At 44.5% G+C, this 18,315-nt stretch overlaps 1 protein-coding gene across 1 annotated transcript in view; it reads left to right on the top strand.

Annotated features, from left to right (window-relative positions):
- Positions 1-18,315, top strand: part of NID2 (nidogen 2) — a gene marked incomplete at both ends in the record, with an annotated part of 59,347 nt that overhangs the window by 26,802 nt on the left and 14,230 nt on the right. Inside the window, 7 exons of the mRNA XM_084240270.1 lie at positions 1,185-1,334; positions 1,746-1,991; positions 3,224-3,424; positions 5,106-5,336; positions 11,176-11,319; positions 11,973-12,101; positions 12,762-12,905. Coding sequence (XP_084096396.1) covers positions 1,185-1,334; positions 1,746-1,991; positions 3,224-3,424; positions 5,106-5,336; positions 11,176-11,319; positions 11,973-12,101; positions 12,762-12,905 — 1,245 coding nt within the window. The remainder of the gene's footprint in view (positions 1-1,184; positions 1,335-1,745; positions 1,992-3,223; positions 3,425-5,105; positions 5,337-11,175; positions 11,320-11,972; positions 12,102-12,761; positions 12,906-18,315) is intronic.

Raw genomic sequence — 18,315 nt, 5'->3', positions numbered from 1 at the left:
TTTTTTTTATTCTAGAATATTGGGTAGACATTGATCTTTCACTTTTGACCTTTCTCTCCTCCTTCACCCTTTTCAGACTTGGATCTGGGACACAACTTTTTCGTTTTCCGTAAGGGGGGGATGTGTATCTTTCTTGAGAGCTCCCAGTTGACAGCAGTAGCAGAGTCTAGCGCTCCAGTTCCCTGTGATCCCTGTTTGGTCGATTGCTCCTGAGGATGGAAGGCAGAGGTGTACCAGCCGCTCTGCCTCCTGGTGGCGAGTGTGGGAATGGCACCTCCCTCAGTGTTGGGCAACTCCCTCAGCTCTTGTCCTTCAGGCCCTTCTTCCCAGCTACCTTCATTCCCCCATTGGCCATTTCCTTTATTGACAAGGGTGTAGGCTCCAATTCCTTTCTTTCTCTGTAGCACGGAGGACCCACTTTTCTTAATAGTCAGGGTAAGTGGAGGTAGAAGGGACCAGTACTGGCCCTTTGAGCTTATCCTGTCCCACTGTGGCTTCCTAGCAGAGCTGTGACTGTAGCCAGGTTCTCCTCCACTGCCGGAAGCTCCTCTTAAGCCAAATAGAGCACTTTAACAGCTGGGTTCCCAGTTCCTTTCCCCTCCCGCTCCACTTCCTCCCTACATACTTTTAAACAAGTGTATTCTTTAAGATCCTCTCAGGAAAAAATACCTTCTGGGTAGTAAGACAAGTTATCTGCTGTTCTCTCTAAGTGCAGGGTTACCTAGGAGAAGACAATGATTAATATGAGGCTACATTTGCTAGTTTCTCTCTGTTGTCCTCTTAGGAGGTCATTAATGTTAGATTGAACGATAAAAAGTTGCTGATATTTGACCATCCTGACTCACAAAATGGCAGCATCGTACAGTTCAGCCTAACATGGTCTCAGTGCCTGGCTTGGTTATTGTGTCACTTCACAGAGGTGCAGCCTCCTCTGAGTTCCCCAGCTTTGCAGTGAGATCGGATGGGAGCAGCCAGCAGGATATCTTGCCAGAAGACAAAGCAATTCCCTTGGGTGGAATGTTATTCCTGTCTTTTAAACATCAAACACCCATTTTTTTTTAAAACCATGTGTTCATTACAATCAGAGCTGGTTTTATGGAGCAGATGCAATGTCCCTGATGGAATTTAGTGGCAGTGGTGCTGGAATCACAGTCTTTTCAACACAAGTCTATTTTACTTTCCAGTCTTCACATATAATTCTGCCAACAAGGAAACCTGCGAACACAACCACGGACAGTGCTCCCAACATGCTTTCTGCACTGACTATGCCACCGGATTTTGCTGCCACTGTCAGTCTAGGTTTTATGGAAATGGGAAGCACTGTCTGCCAGAAGGTGAGTGGTGCAGGCTTGGGGGGCTGCTGGTTTGCTCCCACCTGACACTATGAGCTATGCTTGTGGACCTTGAGTCACCACTGCTTGAATTAAAACACTGACAGCCTGGAGTGCTCCATAAATGTGTGAGGGATGCATATGTTTGCACTGATCTTCCACTTTAAGGAAGAACCAGAAATGGTTCCTCCTTTTTGCCAGTTCACTGGAGTTAGCCTGGATGGGACAGAGGGAGGAGAGGAGAAAAGAGAGTCAAGACAGGTATGTTTTGCTGATAGATAATTGGTTGGTTAGGGAGTCGGGCAAATGACTGGCTGAAGATCAAGTATGGGGAGTCAGTCGTCAGTGAAATGATCTGCTTGTCCATCGCCAGCCCGATGGTGCTCAAGGTTTACCTGACTCACTATCTTTTAGGGACACCTCATCGAGTCAATGGGAAAGTAAGTGGCCACCTTCTCGTGGGCCACACGCCCGTGCACTTCACCGACGTGGACCTGCATGCTTACCTCGTGGGCAATGATGGCAGAGCGTACACGGCCATCAGTCATATCCCGCAGCCTGCCGCCCAGGCTCTGCTCCCCCTCGCTCCAATTGGAGGCCTGTTTGGGTGGCTGTTTGCCTTAGAAAAGCCAGGCTGGAAGAATGGCTTCAGCCTCACAGGTGAGTAGCATCTCTGAGTGGCCGACAGCATATGATGGCTGCCGTGGCATTGCTCCTGCAGGAGGCGGAGGGCCCTTTGGGTTTTTATTTGGTGAAAAAGGGTTTACTTGTTCAGCGTTCTAGGGCCACAGGTGTGACAGTTCATCTGGAGGTAGTTGGGGGATGGTTTGGCCTGCAGGACAGTTTTTCAAAAAGGGTAATTTCTCCTAAATGTCCTGAGTTCTGAGAAATAAGACGAATTCATTTGCAGCATTTGTGACCTCACCCCATTTTGTTGCAGCTTGTTTGTCACTTTGTTTAATTGAATTATTATGCTAGTATGTTAAATGAGGGTGCAAAAATGGTAATTAGAGGGCACCTGGGCTCGGTTTCCTTTCTCAGGAAGAGGGATTTTACTCTTCTCTCTCCACTATGTCTCTGACCTCTAATCATAGAGGTGCTGCTTAGACTTTAACCTGCACACATATCACCTGTGCTCCTTGTGCACATGCAATTCTGTTTCAATAGGCCTGGGGTGTGTGTGTGTGTTTCTGCTTTTTCCTGGCAGCACCCAGAAGCTGTTAATGCTTATCTAACAAGTTCCCTCCAAGAGCAAAGGTATAGAGGATAGTTTTCTAATGAGTTTATCTTTTATTGCACATGAAAAAATATGCCGAGAGAAGTTTTTCTCCTACCTCCAGCAGTAGATTTCAACTGTTGTTTGTGGAGTCTTGCTTTTAATCATTTGAATAAAACCTTGGGTCTAAAGGAGATAAATAGAAACACCCAGTAATATATGAATTTCAGATACACTTTGGTTACATTCTAAAGTACTATTTTCTAAAATGTAAGGGGCATACTTATCCTAAAAACATATTTATCTGAAATTGAAGTTTAATTCAGTGTCCTGGTTTTGTTTGCTTGTTTTTGCTAAGTCTGGAAACCTTAGCAAAATTTCATGGTTGTTACCAAGAGTTTATTTCTCAAAGAAAACAAATTCCTACAAAGAGAAGTGTGAGATGAGACAGGAGAAAACCACACTCTTTAATTGAAAATTTGGGAAACCTACAAAATCAACAGCTGATAGTACTTAGTCTTGGATATCAGTTCATCCCCTCAGGCACCATCTCAACAGTGCTAGAAATTGTGGGGAGGAAGTATGCTTTGGTAGTTATTACTGGAAGATACAAGACCACTTGTACCTCTTACTGGAAAGTTTGCCCCTGAACTGATTTTTTTTTTTTCTTCCTCAGGTGCTACCTTTATCCAAGACATGGAAATTATTTTCTATCCAGGGGAAGAAAAGGTTCAAATCACTCAAAAGGCAGAAGGGCTTGACCCCGAGACCTATTTGAGCATTAAAACCAACATTCAAGGCCAGGTGCCTTACATCCCAGCAAATTTCACAGCCCAGATAGCGCCCTACAAAGAGCTTTACCACTACTCGGACTCAGGTATGTGTGCTCAGCTTTTCCATCTGTAAATGGGGGCAGCACATACTCATGGGAGAGTTATAGGATTACTGAGTTACTTACTTGGGATTCTAAGTTACTTAGAATGGTGTGTGTACATAACAATGAGCTCAACATCATTTTTTGTATTACCGAATACACAGGGTTAGAAGAAGCCTGGCTGCCACAGCGAAGCATATCGATATTCTACCCAACACTTTCAAATAATAATGTAATCAATATCTTTGTCAATGGAGGGTGGGTAAGGATGGTGTAGGGTGATGGTCAGGCTTTTATGCCGCTGGACTCTGTGGCCATCAACTGCAGTCTTGAATGCAGAAGGCGCTGGGGTGTGTGGGCGCGGGGCACGCATGCCTGATGGTGGACACCTGGAGTGTAAGTGGGCACTCCTGGGCCTGGAGGCGGAGGCTATAAGGGCGGCGTCGCACAGAAATAGCATGAAGAGAATGGTTAGGAGAGGACGAGAAGACGCAGAGAGCCCAAAGAGAAAGAGTAAGGATTTGCTGGGGGCTGGGAGACCTGCCAGCCTCCTGGCACCCCTTTCCCTGCCTTGCCAGCCTTCTGGCTTGCCCCACAATAGTGGGTGTGGAAAGAGGATTAAAGCCTGAAAAAGCCACTGAGGGCTCCAGGACTCTCCTTTGCCCTTCTGCCAAAATGGATAGGAACCCGCCCTGTGCTTGCTGGCACAACAGATGGTATAAAAATATGTAATCTTTAGCCATTCTACTTTCTGGGCCACGGAAAAAATAATTGATTGTTGGAATTTACACTTACCATGTAACCTTGTTTTCGCCTCCTTTTTAAAATCACAGAAAGATGCTGCACGACATTATGAAACTAATGTTAGCCTTGGTGTCAGAAAGTAGTATAAGTGCATATCTTAAATGTTTAAAATAGGTGGGAAAAGGTCACTCATCTGAGAGACTTTTTCTCACCATTAGGATGAGTGTAACACCTTCCATCTACCTGACGTGGCTGACACTGTAAACTGAGGTGCCTATAAAACCTTCCTGAAGGCAGGACACTGCGCAGCCCCAGGTGCTGGCCTGCGGCACAATGCTTCGCTGTCCCTTGCCTTCTGCTCCTTGCTGTCCGACAGTGAGAAAGCTGGCAGCCGGCAAGAGATGCAGGGGCGAGAATGGGTGGAGAGAACTGGAGGCTGCAGGAGCAGCTGAGGGTCCAAAAAAACGGGCCAGACTTCCCAACTCGAAATAGGAGAAACCACCCCTTCCTTTCCCTGGAAACCTTCAGACCTGAGGGCGGGAGGTTGGGAGTCATCAACCGCTGTGCAATGTGGAGAGGATGCATTGATTAAAAACTTGTGCTATAGAGTTGGGTTGGCTTGAGTTCAGTTCCATCTCTACCACCTAACAGCCCAGTGCCTTGGATGACTTCGCAGCCCTGGAGGATTAGTGCATACCATTGCAGGGCCACCTCGGGGGCGGTGGTGGAGAATAAATAAGGCTGGGTATCCAGGGTGTTCAGTGTGACTCAACACTGGTGTTCATTCTGCTCAGGTTCTTGGGATTGCCTTGCAGGTTGCCCATATAAACTGGTTAACTTCCCAAGGGAATTAAATGAAAAACTGCAGAAAAGCTGACCATACATGAAAATCTCTAATATTTAAATTCACCAGTTTGGTCACATGATGTGTCTGTTGCAGTGGTGACCTCCACAAGTTCCAGAGACTACTTTCTCATATTTGGTGGCATCAACCAAACACGGTCCTACCGCATCCGACAGAACATCACTTACCAGGCGTGCCGCCATGCACCCAGGCACCAGGCCATCCCTGCCACCCAGCAGCTGAGTGTCGACCGGGTCTTTGCCTTGTACACTGATGAAGAACAAGTGCTTAGATTTGCTGTGACCAATCAAATTGGCCCTGTGGAAGGTACACTTTCCTTTTTTATTTTTGTTGGGCAAAAACACCTACGCTCCTTTCTTCATTCCTTTTTGAATAGCCTTGGAATGATTCTCAGAAATTTTGAAGGGCTACTAAGTGCCAGGCTCTGTGTTAGGTGCTGGGTATAAGGATGAATAAAGCAGGTAGAAACATAAGGAGAACTTACAGAACAGTGTCTCTGCCGAGGTCAGGACCAGGCCATAATAGGCAAGGTTGGTTTGTAGCAGCAACCGTGTGTGCTAGTGAGTCTTGGGGACACACCTGTGAATAGGTTGACACCAAATTAGGAAGAGAATGATACCAGTAGTTGTTGTAATTGCAATAAGCACTGGGTGCTATGAGCTTCATCTGGAGATTCAGGGAAGGTGTCCCCAAGGAAGTGACATTTGGGCTAAGAGTTAAAGGATGTGAAGGACAAAGGTGAAACAAAAAGCCAGTGCCTGGAGGAAAAAAAATAGAACTGCATATCTGCATGTGTGGAAAAACCCACAGGTAACAACATACTGAATGAAGAAAAACTGGATGTTTTCCCTCGAAGATTGGGAATGTGCAAGGATATCTGTTTTGTCACTTCTAGCTGAGGCAAGTAGGCATGAAATATAAGGCATTATAAAAGCAAGAAGCAAATGGTCTCTAGTCTCATGGGACATGCCTTATAGATGGAAAATCTAAGGAAGTTATTTAAAAAATGACCACATGTCATTAGAAGTAAGAAACTGGTTTTAGCAAGGTTATAAGAGATGAGATCAATATACAAAAATGTAATTTTTCTATAATAGCAATGAGCAAAACAATTCCATCTCAAAAAGAATAAAATTTAGGAATACAGTTTTTTAAGAGTAGTTTTACACTGAAACCTAGAAGTCATTTTTGAAAAAAATTAAAAATATACTAAACTGGAAAAATATTCCATGGTAGTGGATCAAAAGAAGGTAATGCTTTCTTAATTGATCTATAGGTTCATTACTATCCAATATAATCCTATCAGCTCAATTTATATGGAAATTTAAGGGACACAATTAACCAAAATGATCTTTGGGGGGAGGGGGGGAGATGGAGGACTCATATGTACTCATCTCAAAACTTAGAGTAGTCCAGATAGTGAGGTGCTGGCATGAGGATAGACATACAGATCCAGGGTATAGGTGTGAAAATCCTGAAAACCACAGTTGGTCAATTGATTTTTTGATCAAGGCTCTAAAAAAATTTCAGTGAGGAGACTTCTTTAACAAATGGTTCTCAAACAACTGGGATGTCCACCTGTGAAGGACAAAGTTGAACCCCTACATCATATTGTATATTAAGATGGTTAATGTTAGAGCTAAAGTTTTATAAAAATACAGGGGTGATTTTTTTCTGACCTGGAATTAGGCAATGACTTCTTCGATATATACCTGACAGCATAAGCAAAGAAAGAGAAAAAAAAAATTGGTGTCATCAAAATTAAACCTGTGCTTCAGAAGACACAACAAAATGGACATACCATTCACAGAACAAGACTTGGGTCTCTAGTGCAACTCTAGTAAAGAAAAAAAAAAAAAGACAGTCTGATGAAAAGATAGACAGGAAATTTGGGCAGATATTTATGCAACGAAGTATACAAATATCTAAGGAGCATATGAAAAATTCTGAGCTTTAGCGTTAGAATAGAGGGCTCCTTCCATTTCCTTGGGCTCACTGTGCGAGTGTCACTCCGACACTGTAATCAGATATGGAAGAGGACTAGGCCTCTCTACTCTGCCGACACGACTTGAAATGAGAATCCCAAGTTTGTTGGTTGGGTTGGTTGGTGTGGGATGGTTTTAGGACAGTTGGTTGGGGGAACAGACAGTAAGTGTCCCAAAATGGGATACTAAGGTAGTGAATTAATAGCATGAAAATGTAAAGTTGATTTTAGAGAACCGCTGCAGATTACTCAAGGAGAGCTTTAAACAAAAACAACTGGAGGAAACATCCTTCACCTTTGAATGTGCAGTTCAACCCTCTGCTGGGTGTAGGCGGCTGATCTGTAAAAACAGCAATCAGTGGAAGAACCTCCAGGCCGTGCAGTCCCTTTCAGATTCTGGAATCTTTTAGCGAAAAGATAGACCTCTGGGTGTATTTTTCCTAGAGACATACCAAATGAGGGAACAGGGTCAGAGAAAGCCAGCAAACTGGCAGGCACTGACTGGCTAACTTGCCTTTAGAATGTGGTTACTTCCCCTTCCATCCTACTAAATAATAACGGACAGTTTACTTGGTGCCAAGTGCTATTGTAAGTCATTTAATTCCAATAAGCCCTACCCAAAAGGGGGATTTCTAGCCCCCCTTTACAGAGGCTGAGGTCTAGACATGAAGTCAGTTACGTGGTCATCGCAAGAAAGCGGCGAGCTGCATTTCACACCCAGCAGCGACTCGGTTCCAGAACCCACTCGTAACCCCCACAACACTGATCCTCCCCACACTGTGCTGGTCTTGGGATTGCCTCCCAATTGAGACCAAATTTTAAAAGTGGGAATGTGTGTTTTTGCCCCTCACCCTGCTTTATCCGCCCTGCACGAAACAGGAAGACTGCTCATTCTACCCGAGCGGGAGAAAAACGGGGGAAAACAAAAGACCAGAAACAAAAAAAGAAGAAAGAAAACCTCTCTTTTCTTTCTGCTCTGGGTGTAGCAGTATCTTCTCAAGAGTCTCACTTGCTCCGGAGGGAGCCATTATCTTGGTAGGATGTGTGTGAGGCAGGGCCGTCCGCACCTGAGGTGGGAGCGCTGGTTTCCCAGGGTCAGGAAGGGAGTTGTTGTCTTCCAGTGAGTCATCAGAGCCAGGCCCCTGCCTGCCGCCAGCCCCCAGCCTTCCCCAAGTGTTTGAGCTTCGAGTGTGGGTTGGCTGTTTTGTATGGGGTCCTAGACCAGGATCCAGGAATGCTTCCTGTCCTTGTCCCCCTCCTGGGCTCCTTGTGAAGGGTTGAGACGTTGGGCAGAGAGCCATTTAGTGAAGCTGAACGGACTGTTTTTCTAAGGAAAACCGCTCTTCCCCTTGATTAGATGAGTAAATTAGTTCCAGATCTCCGTCAGAGCAATTTAAGAGGGTCAGGGTGAAACAAAATGTCTTAAGATACTGCTATTCTCTACTTACTGTAATAAAAGAAAGGCTAACAAGCCAGAGAATGACTAGTCAAAAAGTTCCAGAATTATTTTTTATTTATTTCTTAATTTTTTAAAAAGATTTATTTATTTATACAAGCCAGAATTATTTTTTAAATAATTTTTTGGAAACCTAATTCATTGAACAGGGCCTGTGTTCAGAAGGCTGTATGCTTCGCTTGGTTTAATGCTCTGCTATCACCATCTTGCTGCTCTTAATAACTTTTGAACAAGGGGCTCTGCAAATTACCTGGCCAGTCGTGTCAGGAAGGTACTTAAGTCAGTTCAATTAGGGATGTTTTCTCCTCAGCTTCAGGTACGTTAGCATATCCTGTCAAAATTTGCAAGTCATCTTTTGTTCAATTTTTCTTCTTTTAATGCCGAGCAGAGTGATAAGCCCTTCACACCCATGTATGCTCACTAATCTTTACTGGAATGTACCACTGTGAAATTTTGATGCTGGAAAGCATGAACAAGAAGGCTCAGCATTGGTATTTATTACATTAAAACATCTTGATGTTCACTTACCGCTTTAGCTGGGTAGAATGACCATTTTGTATGAAATCTTCTCCTAAAGTGGAGAAATAATGAGGGAGAATCGGGTTCTTCAGTCAGGCCTACCTCCATTTCTGTTAACTGGTAACACATGCCAGGGACTGACTCAGGAACTTGGTCCTTAGAACAAGTTAAGCCAACGACCACAACAACCCTGGTGTTGTGTCTCAGGCCAAGGATCCAGAGGGAAGGGCTGCATGACAGGGAACTAGGCTAATGCCGAAGTTTTTAATTTTTGAGTTCATCAGGTTTAAAAGTGCTGGAGCAATTTGCTGGTGCATTTTGTTGGCAAAGATTCTGTTACTCCATCCAATGATATTGAGGTGAGCCAAGGACAAGCCCCTATTACAGGAATCAACGAATACGAGAATATTCCATTGTGGGAACGCTCTGTGGTGTTGCTTATAAAGTTAATGATAGGAGTTTGCCAGAATGCCGGAGTGTCCCATCCGGGACTCAGCCCAGGCAACCCAGGCAGACTCACAAAGAAAATCAGGAGAGTCCTACTGCGGGCACTGGGTTAGTGCTGGGGAGGTGTCCAGACTTCCTGAAGGACTAGAAGCCCAGCTTCTGAGGCAGGCAACAGCAGCCAGCACTTGGGTCTCCACCAGGTGTCATTTTGAGCAGTGTTGCCCACATGAAGTAAGAGGTGTGGGGATGTGGGTGAGAGAGAAACAGGGAACCCAGGAGGAAAAGGAAGTCAAAGCAGGTGGTGCTGCTGGAGTCCGCCTGAGATGCCGGGATGCTGATTCCTAGGTGTAGGGTAAATAATTGTCAGGCTTTTCTGCCTTCCCGCCATTAGGATTGATGATGGATCCCTGCAGTCCTGAAGGCATGCCTGATGGCAGGCACCTGGAGTAGGGTGTGGATATGTGTAGGTGGGATTCACCTGGGCTGAGACGGGGCTTATTAGGGTGGTGTCACAGGGACGCCAGCAGAGCGGAACGGAACCACCAGAAGGAGAACAAGCAGAGAAGCAGAGGCCATGAGAGAACGCTGGAGAGCCCAGAAAGAAAGAAGACTTGCTGGGGGCTGAGAGGCCTGCCAGCCTCCCAGTCCCCTGACAACCCTCCCTGTTGTGTACCTGGTAAACCCAGTAAAAGCCTGAAAAGCCACTGAGGGGTCCAGGATTCCTCCTTCACCCATCTGCTCAAATCATAGAGATCCTGCTCTGTGCCACCCTGCCGCTACACTAGGGCAACGAGAACTGTTAAGAGCCTGCTGGGCACAAGGCTGGCCGTCCAGACAGGCACTCGGGGGCTTTATGAAGTTCCTTTGGAGGTAGTTGTAGCTGAGTGGTAGAAAACGTGAACTCTGGATCTAAACTGCTGGCTTTTTGGCTCCGCTTGAGCCATCTCTACTTACTGTGTGACCTTGGACAGGTTACTTGACCTCTCTGTGCTGCAGTGAAGATGAAGATAATGCCTTTGCAGTGAGGTCATGAGGATTCAGTGTAAAGGGTTGAGAAGAACAGTGCCTGGCAGATAAGATCTCAGTAAACGTTGTTATTATACTATCTAAAAGTAAGGCTTTTTTAGGGATGATTTCAGATGTTAACAATCATTGCTACCTCATGGATGGTTGACTGTGGCAAGAGTAATTCTAAAGAGTCCAAAATCATTCCTATTCATTTGATCTTACAAAGCTTTTAAGAAGCATGATTTTGACCCCCAAAACAGTGAATTTTATTGAGACACTGCTTGGTTTAGAGTTAGAAATCTTGGTTATGCGTCCTAACTTCTTGGCTTTATGAATCCAGGAAATTTTTTTGATGTCTCTCATTTAATTTTTCCTTATCTGAAAATTGCTGAGGATGAGGACAGTCTGCTTCACAGAATTCTCTTGAGAATCACAGGAAATGATAGCGCAAAAGCACTTTTAAATAAGGATGACCTGTGTTAGATATTTTTCTCCCTTAGACATAAGCCCCACTATAAGCAAGGTTAGTAGTATATAGAGTAGGCAAGTGGTATATAGAGTAAACTTCTAAAAGGTTAGTTGTATCTAGAAGCCATTCTGGAATTTAAAGCTGTGATACAGATAAAATACATTGGCTCTGGATACTGAGAGTTTAGTAAGGTCACCCAAACACAGATGAGTATATGGGACTCCTCAATCTCCTTCCTTTTATTTCCTTTCTACCCACACAGATGATTCGGCCCCTGCCCCAGTGAATCCTTGCTATGACGGGAGTCACACTTGTGACACAACAGCTCGGTGCCTTCCAGGGACAGGTGTAGACTACACCTGTGAGTGTGCATCTGGGTACCAGGGAACTGGACGGAGCTGTGTGGGTAAGAACCATTTGCTCTGTTTTTTTCATGTCCTTGTGCATAATATGTTAATGGATGAAAAGAATCTTTCTGATCCCCATTGATCAGTGAGTTCAGCAGCTGTTAGCCTAAACACAGTTATTTAAAAACTAAAGCATATGTTAGATTTGAGAGGATAACTTGAAGGTACAGACATTTGGGGCTGGAACTATGAAAAGAAAACACTGTTGTAATTCCTGGATGTTTTGAGTTCTTAAATTTTGTAGTTTTAAGCCTATGTTAAGTATTTCCTACATTTACTAAAAAGTATATTTCCTGGTCACTTTTAAATTTCAGATACTGTGTTTATTTTACCTATTTAGCCTCAAAATGCAGCAATAAAAATTTCTTTACATTTTGAAAGAAAAACCATTGCAGTGTTTTTCTTCTAAATGTTTGTAATTGTGTAAAGAATTCTCAGCATATTCAAAATATCTCCAGGTGGTTCACACTTGAGTATCGTGAAATGCTATTTAAGATGATCTACAACATGCATCTCTATCTGGTGCTTAGAAATCCTACTTGTCAACTTGTATTTAGTCCTCCATTAGTCTGAAGCCTCAGAGTGGGCGAGAAAACAGTTTTATGAGCTTCCATTTGTGAGCCTCTTGTTTAAGTAGAACTTTTCTTGTTAGATGTAAATGAATGTGCAACAGGCTTCCATCGCTGTGGCCCCAACTCTGTGTGCATCAACCTGCCGGGAAGCTACAGGTGTGAATGCCGGAGTGGTTATGAGTTTGCAGATGACCGACACACTTGCATCAGTGAGTAGTGCCCTAGCAGTCCTCTTTTTAACCAAAACGGTACTGACCCTGACTCTTTATTCATTAATCTCTCCACTTCTGCTCTAGAGAAACTGCTGTATGGTCTTCTAGAAAACAGTTTACCTTGAAATAACCCAAAGTTATTCTCTGTGTGTGTGTGTTGCTTTTTATTTTATCATTGTTGTTTTCCTGTAAATAGATGTTTTTGGTGTTGGAGTATGTTCACCTCATACTCATCCCTGTGTGTATTGGCATCAGCCTGATCGTGTAACAAGACTGAGCCACTAATAAATACCAGCAGCTCTAGGTAGACATCAAATATTTCTCAAACTAGAATGAAAGGGATTTATAACTCAAAGATGCTTGTCCCACCTCACTAGCTATAGAGCCTCATCTGGAATAAATATACCTTTTCTAAGTTCCAAAGAATATATTTTGGACCTAAAAATCAATCCAATGAACTAGAATTTCAGAGTCATTCCATTGATAGAACCAGATAGTGATAGAAAAAAAGTAATTTTTAATCCAATGGGATAAAAAGTAGTAGTTATCATTAGAAACCTCTGTGCAGACCTCTGTGCTAGGAACACCTCGTACCACCCCCACCCCCACCCCGCCCGTGGGCCTGAGCCCTTGCACATCCTGGCCTTTTCTTTTCAGTGATTGCTCCCCCGGCCAACCCCTGTGAGGATGGCAGTCACACCTGCGCGCCTGCTGGCCAGGCCCAGTGCATTCACCGCGGGGGCAGTTCATTCAGCTGTGCCTGCCTGCCCGGGTACGCCGGGGATGGACACATCTGCACCGGTGAGTATCAAGGCCGCCTTGGCTGCGTGTCCCCACACAGCCAGCACCTCTCTCAGAAAGGATCCCTCCCTTCTCTGACCCACACAGCATTGGAATTGCTGAAAGAGAAAGAGAATGGATATTTTTTGAGTGACAAAGGGGGAGCCAAGGGTGCTTTCCCCGAGACCGGGTTGATGAGTGTGTGTGGTTGTCCCTGGTGGGGACAGTGCTGGAGCTGGGGCAGTCAGTGCCAGCGTGTCGCCTTCTGCTCCTTGGAGCCTGTATGGCCAGAGGGACTTAGTGGACATTGGGTCGTCTTCTAGGAAGTCTCTGCTTTTCTATCTCCGGTTAATGGTTTGAGTTTTCCAGTTCCTAACTTTTAGTTGCTACTATTTCCCTGGTGGAAGGAGTATTTTAAGCCATCTCTAAAGACACATACAAGTCTTTCTATTTTTTTACCTTCTCTCTCTCAGAGAAGGGAGTGTTCTAGAGCAGCCCCGATATTGAACGGGTTCCTGGCTGTGGGTCCTCACCTGCGCGCTTAAAAGGGACTTATGAATACTCCACTACAGACACACACAAAAGGTTAATAAAAGGTTTATTTACAAGGGAAAAGGAAATAAGGAAAATGTACAACTCAGGGAGAAAATAGGGAAATAAAGTCTTTAATGCGTCCTACCTGATCCGACGACCTGGAAACCCAAAGTCACTCTCAGAGCTGGCTGGACGCTGCGAGCTAGCAGAGAGCCAAAATGGGGGACCCCCAAAGCCCACGTGTCTGCCTTTTATATCAACCTGGCTGCTTAACCCCACCCTCAGGTCCCAGCTACCTTCCCTTTGGTGATGATGGGATTTGGAGTTCCCAGTGTCTTTGGCTTTGGCCTGGGGTGGGAGTGGAGTCCACAAAGCCTGTATGGAATTAGCTTTAGGACATCCTTTTCCCCCTAACAGGAGGAAGAACTCCATAGATATAAAAGGATAGTAATAACTAATTACCCAAACCTTTTCTCCCAGAAATCAAACTACATTTAATACTTTATATAGAATTTTATAAAATCACCATGCCTGAATACAGTGCTAACTGTTCAAATTTAACTTACAAATAATGCCTGAGGTTGCTACATAAAAAGTAGGCCTAACTCTGGGTAGAAACTCATGAGACCGGGATCAGTAGTATTTTAATAGATTTTATTGTGTTAAACAGTTCTATTTATAGTAGTGTTTTAATAGATTTTATTCAATAAATGGACATTCACTAAACATTTCCTAATATGCCCATGACCTGTGATTGAATTGAAACTCAATTTCATGCTCTCAGTAGCACACACAAATTGTGATAGAAAGAAGAGACACTGGGAATGATAGACGGATGGGAAAAGGGTTTGGAATAGAAAGAAGTCTGTTTGGGGAATATAAATTTTCTTCTCAAGTTACTGCCCATCCTGCTCCTGTGCACTCAGCCTGCTGTATCGCTAGAACAGCCCTGCAGCTCCTGGGAACTTAACATCTAAACAGCCCGGGTCCCTTCTCCCTCCTCGCTAGAGGTTTGATTCCATTTGGTTGAACTTTTCCCTAATCCCTTCTAGAACATCCTTCTCCCATTCCTTTTTCCCCTTGGTTTCAGCAGTGCAGGCTGACTGCACCAGCAGACTGAAGCCAGTCAGTGACAGAACAAATGTGTAAGGGCAGCACAGCCGTCCACGCCTTCCCAGCTGCGGCAGGCCACGTGGCTTGGTCTGACCCTGGCTCTTTGTTTCCACTTCTGCTCTACAGATGCTCCCCTGTTCCATTTCTTGAAAACAGTTTGTATGGAGATGACCCAAACCTGTGGCTCACTTCAGCCTTGGGTTTTTGTTGTTTCTTTTCCCCCAATAACACCCCAGCTTTAGACAGAGCTCATGTTTCTCAAGTTAGAATGAGGTGGGTTTGTGCTTCACGGACCAGCCCAAGATCACCATCTGTAACTGATAATCTCCGTGGACGGAGGGTGCCCACCCCACATTTGGGGTCAGGGTGAGGTTCATCAGCTCCTTGTGTGTCTGGTAAACTCATGGTGGGAATAATGCTTTTCCCACCCTTCTGGAATTTATCATTCGTGACTTGATTTAACATCCTACTGACTCAAAGAAGTGAAAATGCATAGAGAAAAGTCACCTTTGTCTATAAGGTGTCTTTAATTATTTTTCATAATTAAATTTTATCTGGCTACTCCAGTCAGCAGACATGATGCTTTTTTACAGCATTTAATTACTTAGGCTTTGATTTAAAGCAGCTTGGTTGAACTTAATTTGAGTGAAATTAATTGCAGCTTAGGTGTGGTGTTTATAATTAGAATGTTAATTGACATTAGGTGTGGCTTTCCCTAATTTATCCTTCTGGAATCATTTTCTCTCCCTTCTTGTAACTCTGGCTGTCCGGTAAGACTTTGGATGCTTTCTGGGGTGATGTGAGGCCCTTGAAATTGGCTACTTTTCCTTGTTGAGAATTTGAGTATTATTCCATTAATTGTCCTCTTGTTGATTTCTGCCCTTTCCAAAGGTCCCTCTTTTATGTCTAGTTTTCTACTTTTAGGGATTCATTCTGGATCCCACAAGCTTAAAATATGCCAGACCAATTAGTTTGTTCTCCAGTGTATTAGTTATTTCCTGCCATGTAACAAATTAGCCCCAGATACAATGTATTAAAACAATACAAAGCCTGTTGGACTGAGAGCTTGGGGTCTTGCTGGCTGTTGCCTGGAAGTGACCTTCAGCTTCTTGTCCTCTCCAACAAGGTCATTTACTGTATGAAAGCCAGTGCAGAAAGGACACGGGCGAGATGGAACTGTCATTACAAAATGACATCCCGTCTATATTGTCTTAGGATCTTGGTTAAAAGCAAGTTTCTCAAGGGAGGTGGGAGTCACAAGACTGAACGCTCAGAGGTAGGACTCTCTGAGGGTCACCTGAGAGCCTGCTTCCCCCAGGCAGTTACCCAGTAGCTGCCTTCCAAGCTTTCAGCTTTGGTTCTCCATCTTGTCTTAAGTTGCTGCAGGAATTAACTTTTAGCCAAGTAAAGTTAAATCTTTTCCAGCTTCCCCGTGATCTAGATTTCTAGATTGATTCCAAACCTGTAGTGGTGTGAGCTGAATATTATATTTTTCAGCATATTTGTCCTTATAGATCTTGGTGGTTTTGTAGGGTGCAAGAGCAGATTTTCTTGAGTCAGGACCTTTCTGGGGAGGAACAAGTATGAGTTTAACTGGGTGCAGGTGCTCATGACCCAAAGTCATCATTGCTCAAAAGGACATGAGGGAAGCAACTTGCATTGATTTGCTCTCAGGTTTTCTGTTCTAAGAATGTAGATGTTGGGTGAGGTATGGTAAAGTAAAGTGGCCTGGGCACAGAGGAGGGGAAGAAAACAAGGCTTGATAGAAGTTTATTGTCCTCACAAGGAGGGAGGTCACTGCAGGCCACTCAGGTATGTGGGCACAAGCAGTGGGTGCTTGACTAAATAGGTGATGACCAAGAGTTTGCAGGCTGAAGCCTTTATTGGAGCCTGGGGCTGGGTTAAGGTCTATTGGTGCCAGGAAATTTCACTGCTGAAATTTAAAAGGAAACTAGCTCTGGTTGGGCAGGGAGGGGGGTAGCAAGAGTCCAGTAGGTTGGGTTGGAATCACTGAAGGGACTTCAGCTGGTTTTGGGTGTGGGCTGAGAATTAGGAAATTGAGAAGAATGTTGAAATACCAAAGCATGAACTCAAAATGGAGGTATTTTTAAAAACACATTTTCCAAACTGGTTCTTTACCAGCTTAATGGATGATGAATGGAGAATTGCAGTGAGATGGAATCATCCTTCACTAGCTAAATGGTAAAGGGCTATACTATGCCTTGACCACTGTTGTCTTGAGCTCAGTTTGTAAAGACCCTAACAGTGATTGTTGGGCGGAAAAGGCAGCCACCTCCTCCGATGATACAAGGAAGCCCTTCGCTCACCAGGGGCTGAAAGTCTTTCCACACGCCTAACGTCTTGTGAAATAGGAAAGAGTTGTTCTTCACACTCAAGCTCCAGTTCTCCCGACCCCTTGGATTCATACTCTTGAGGAGAAGCCCCAACCTCCTCTGAGCTCAGGGGTGGTTGAATGGACCCCACTTCACATGCCCAAGGTCCTCCCAAGAAGTGCCTGGGACTGTACCTCAGGGAGCCTCGTCCTCCAGCTTCTTGGGGACAAGGATGACTCACTTGTGATGCTGCTTTCAGTCTCTCCAGGGACTTTCTCCTTATTGCCCATTCAGAGCAGCTACTGTCTCCCCATGACTTCATATTTGTGGGGAGGGTGGCCGCTCTTCCAGGGCTTACTGAATTCCTAAGCTGTAGACTCTAAGAACATAAATAACTTGGTAGCTCTGGGGAATCCCCTCTTAGTTCAAATATAATCTCAAGAAACTGGTCCATGGGTTCTAGAAATAGGCCCTGTATCTCAGGAATTCCTGCTTCCTCTCATTGCCTGTTGTCCCTGTTACCTTTAGAAGTACTTCTAGCATCTGTATCATGAAAAGCTTTAATTTCCTGTATTTGGCAGGATGTTAATTTTTATAGCTTCAGTTTTACAGCCAGTTTTATAGCTTCTTCCAGGCCCAGGAGCTGAATGATCACCAGCTGTGCCCAACTGGGCATTCAGGTTACACAGATAAAGAGACAGAAGCAAGGCCAAGTCAATTTAGAACCCACATTGATTAGATGGCAGATAGGTTTTTGTTATTCTAATTGTTTTCATTTGGTTAACTGAGGCGCTGACCAGAGCACCTTGTTTGCTCTGACCTTGCAGATAAGTTTCTAACTACCTTCCTCCTTTTGTAGGTAGAAAGGAAGCTGACCGAGCCGCTAACCACTCAGCTGGGCAGAAAACCTCAACTCATTAGGTGGCATTAAATGTGGTTGTTTTGAACAGTCAGGAATTTTTTTGGACTGAAGGGAACTAATTGACATTGACAAAACTCCCCTGATACTGAGGATAAACAGAATGCTAACTTGCTAATTATAGTGTAAGGGATCCCTCTTTTGTGAACAGCTGTTCCTCTTACTGGTTCTGGGAAACCCCTGAGTCAAGGGAGGTGCCTCAGTGAGAGTGTGGCCATAGCAAAGGTGTCAGGTAACCCTCCAAGAGACTCACCCTGATCACGGGAGGCTGGGGGAGGAGGCTTCTTTGCCCCTCGTTCATTCATGTCCAAGTCAGGGCCGTTTATGTTTCTGGTTCCTGGATCCAAAGTGTCCCTGCCACGGGCTTTGGTGAGGTGATGCAGTTCACTCCTGAGACTGCCATTTTTGAAGGTTCACACTATCATCCCATCCCACGTTTATTCCTATTCACACAATTCTACAGTGTTTTCTGAGTATTATCGAGGAATGTGACTCTTTTCAGCTAAGCCTTGATCAGACCTCCAACCTCCAG

Source organism: Talpa europaea (genome assembly GCF_964194135.1).
Source record: "Talpa europaea genome assembly, chromosome: 8".
NCBI lineage: Eukaryota > Metazoa > Chordata > Mammalia > Eulipotyphla > Talpidae > Talpa > Talpa europaea.
This window is presented reverse-complemented; position numbering and strand designations above follow the sequence as displayed.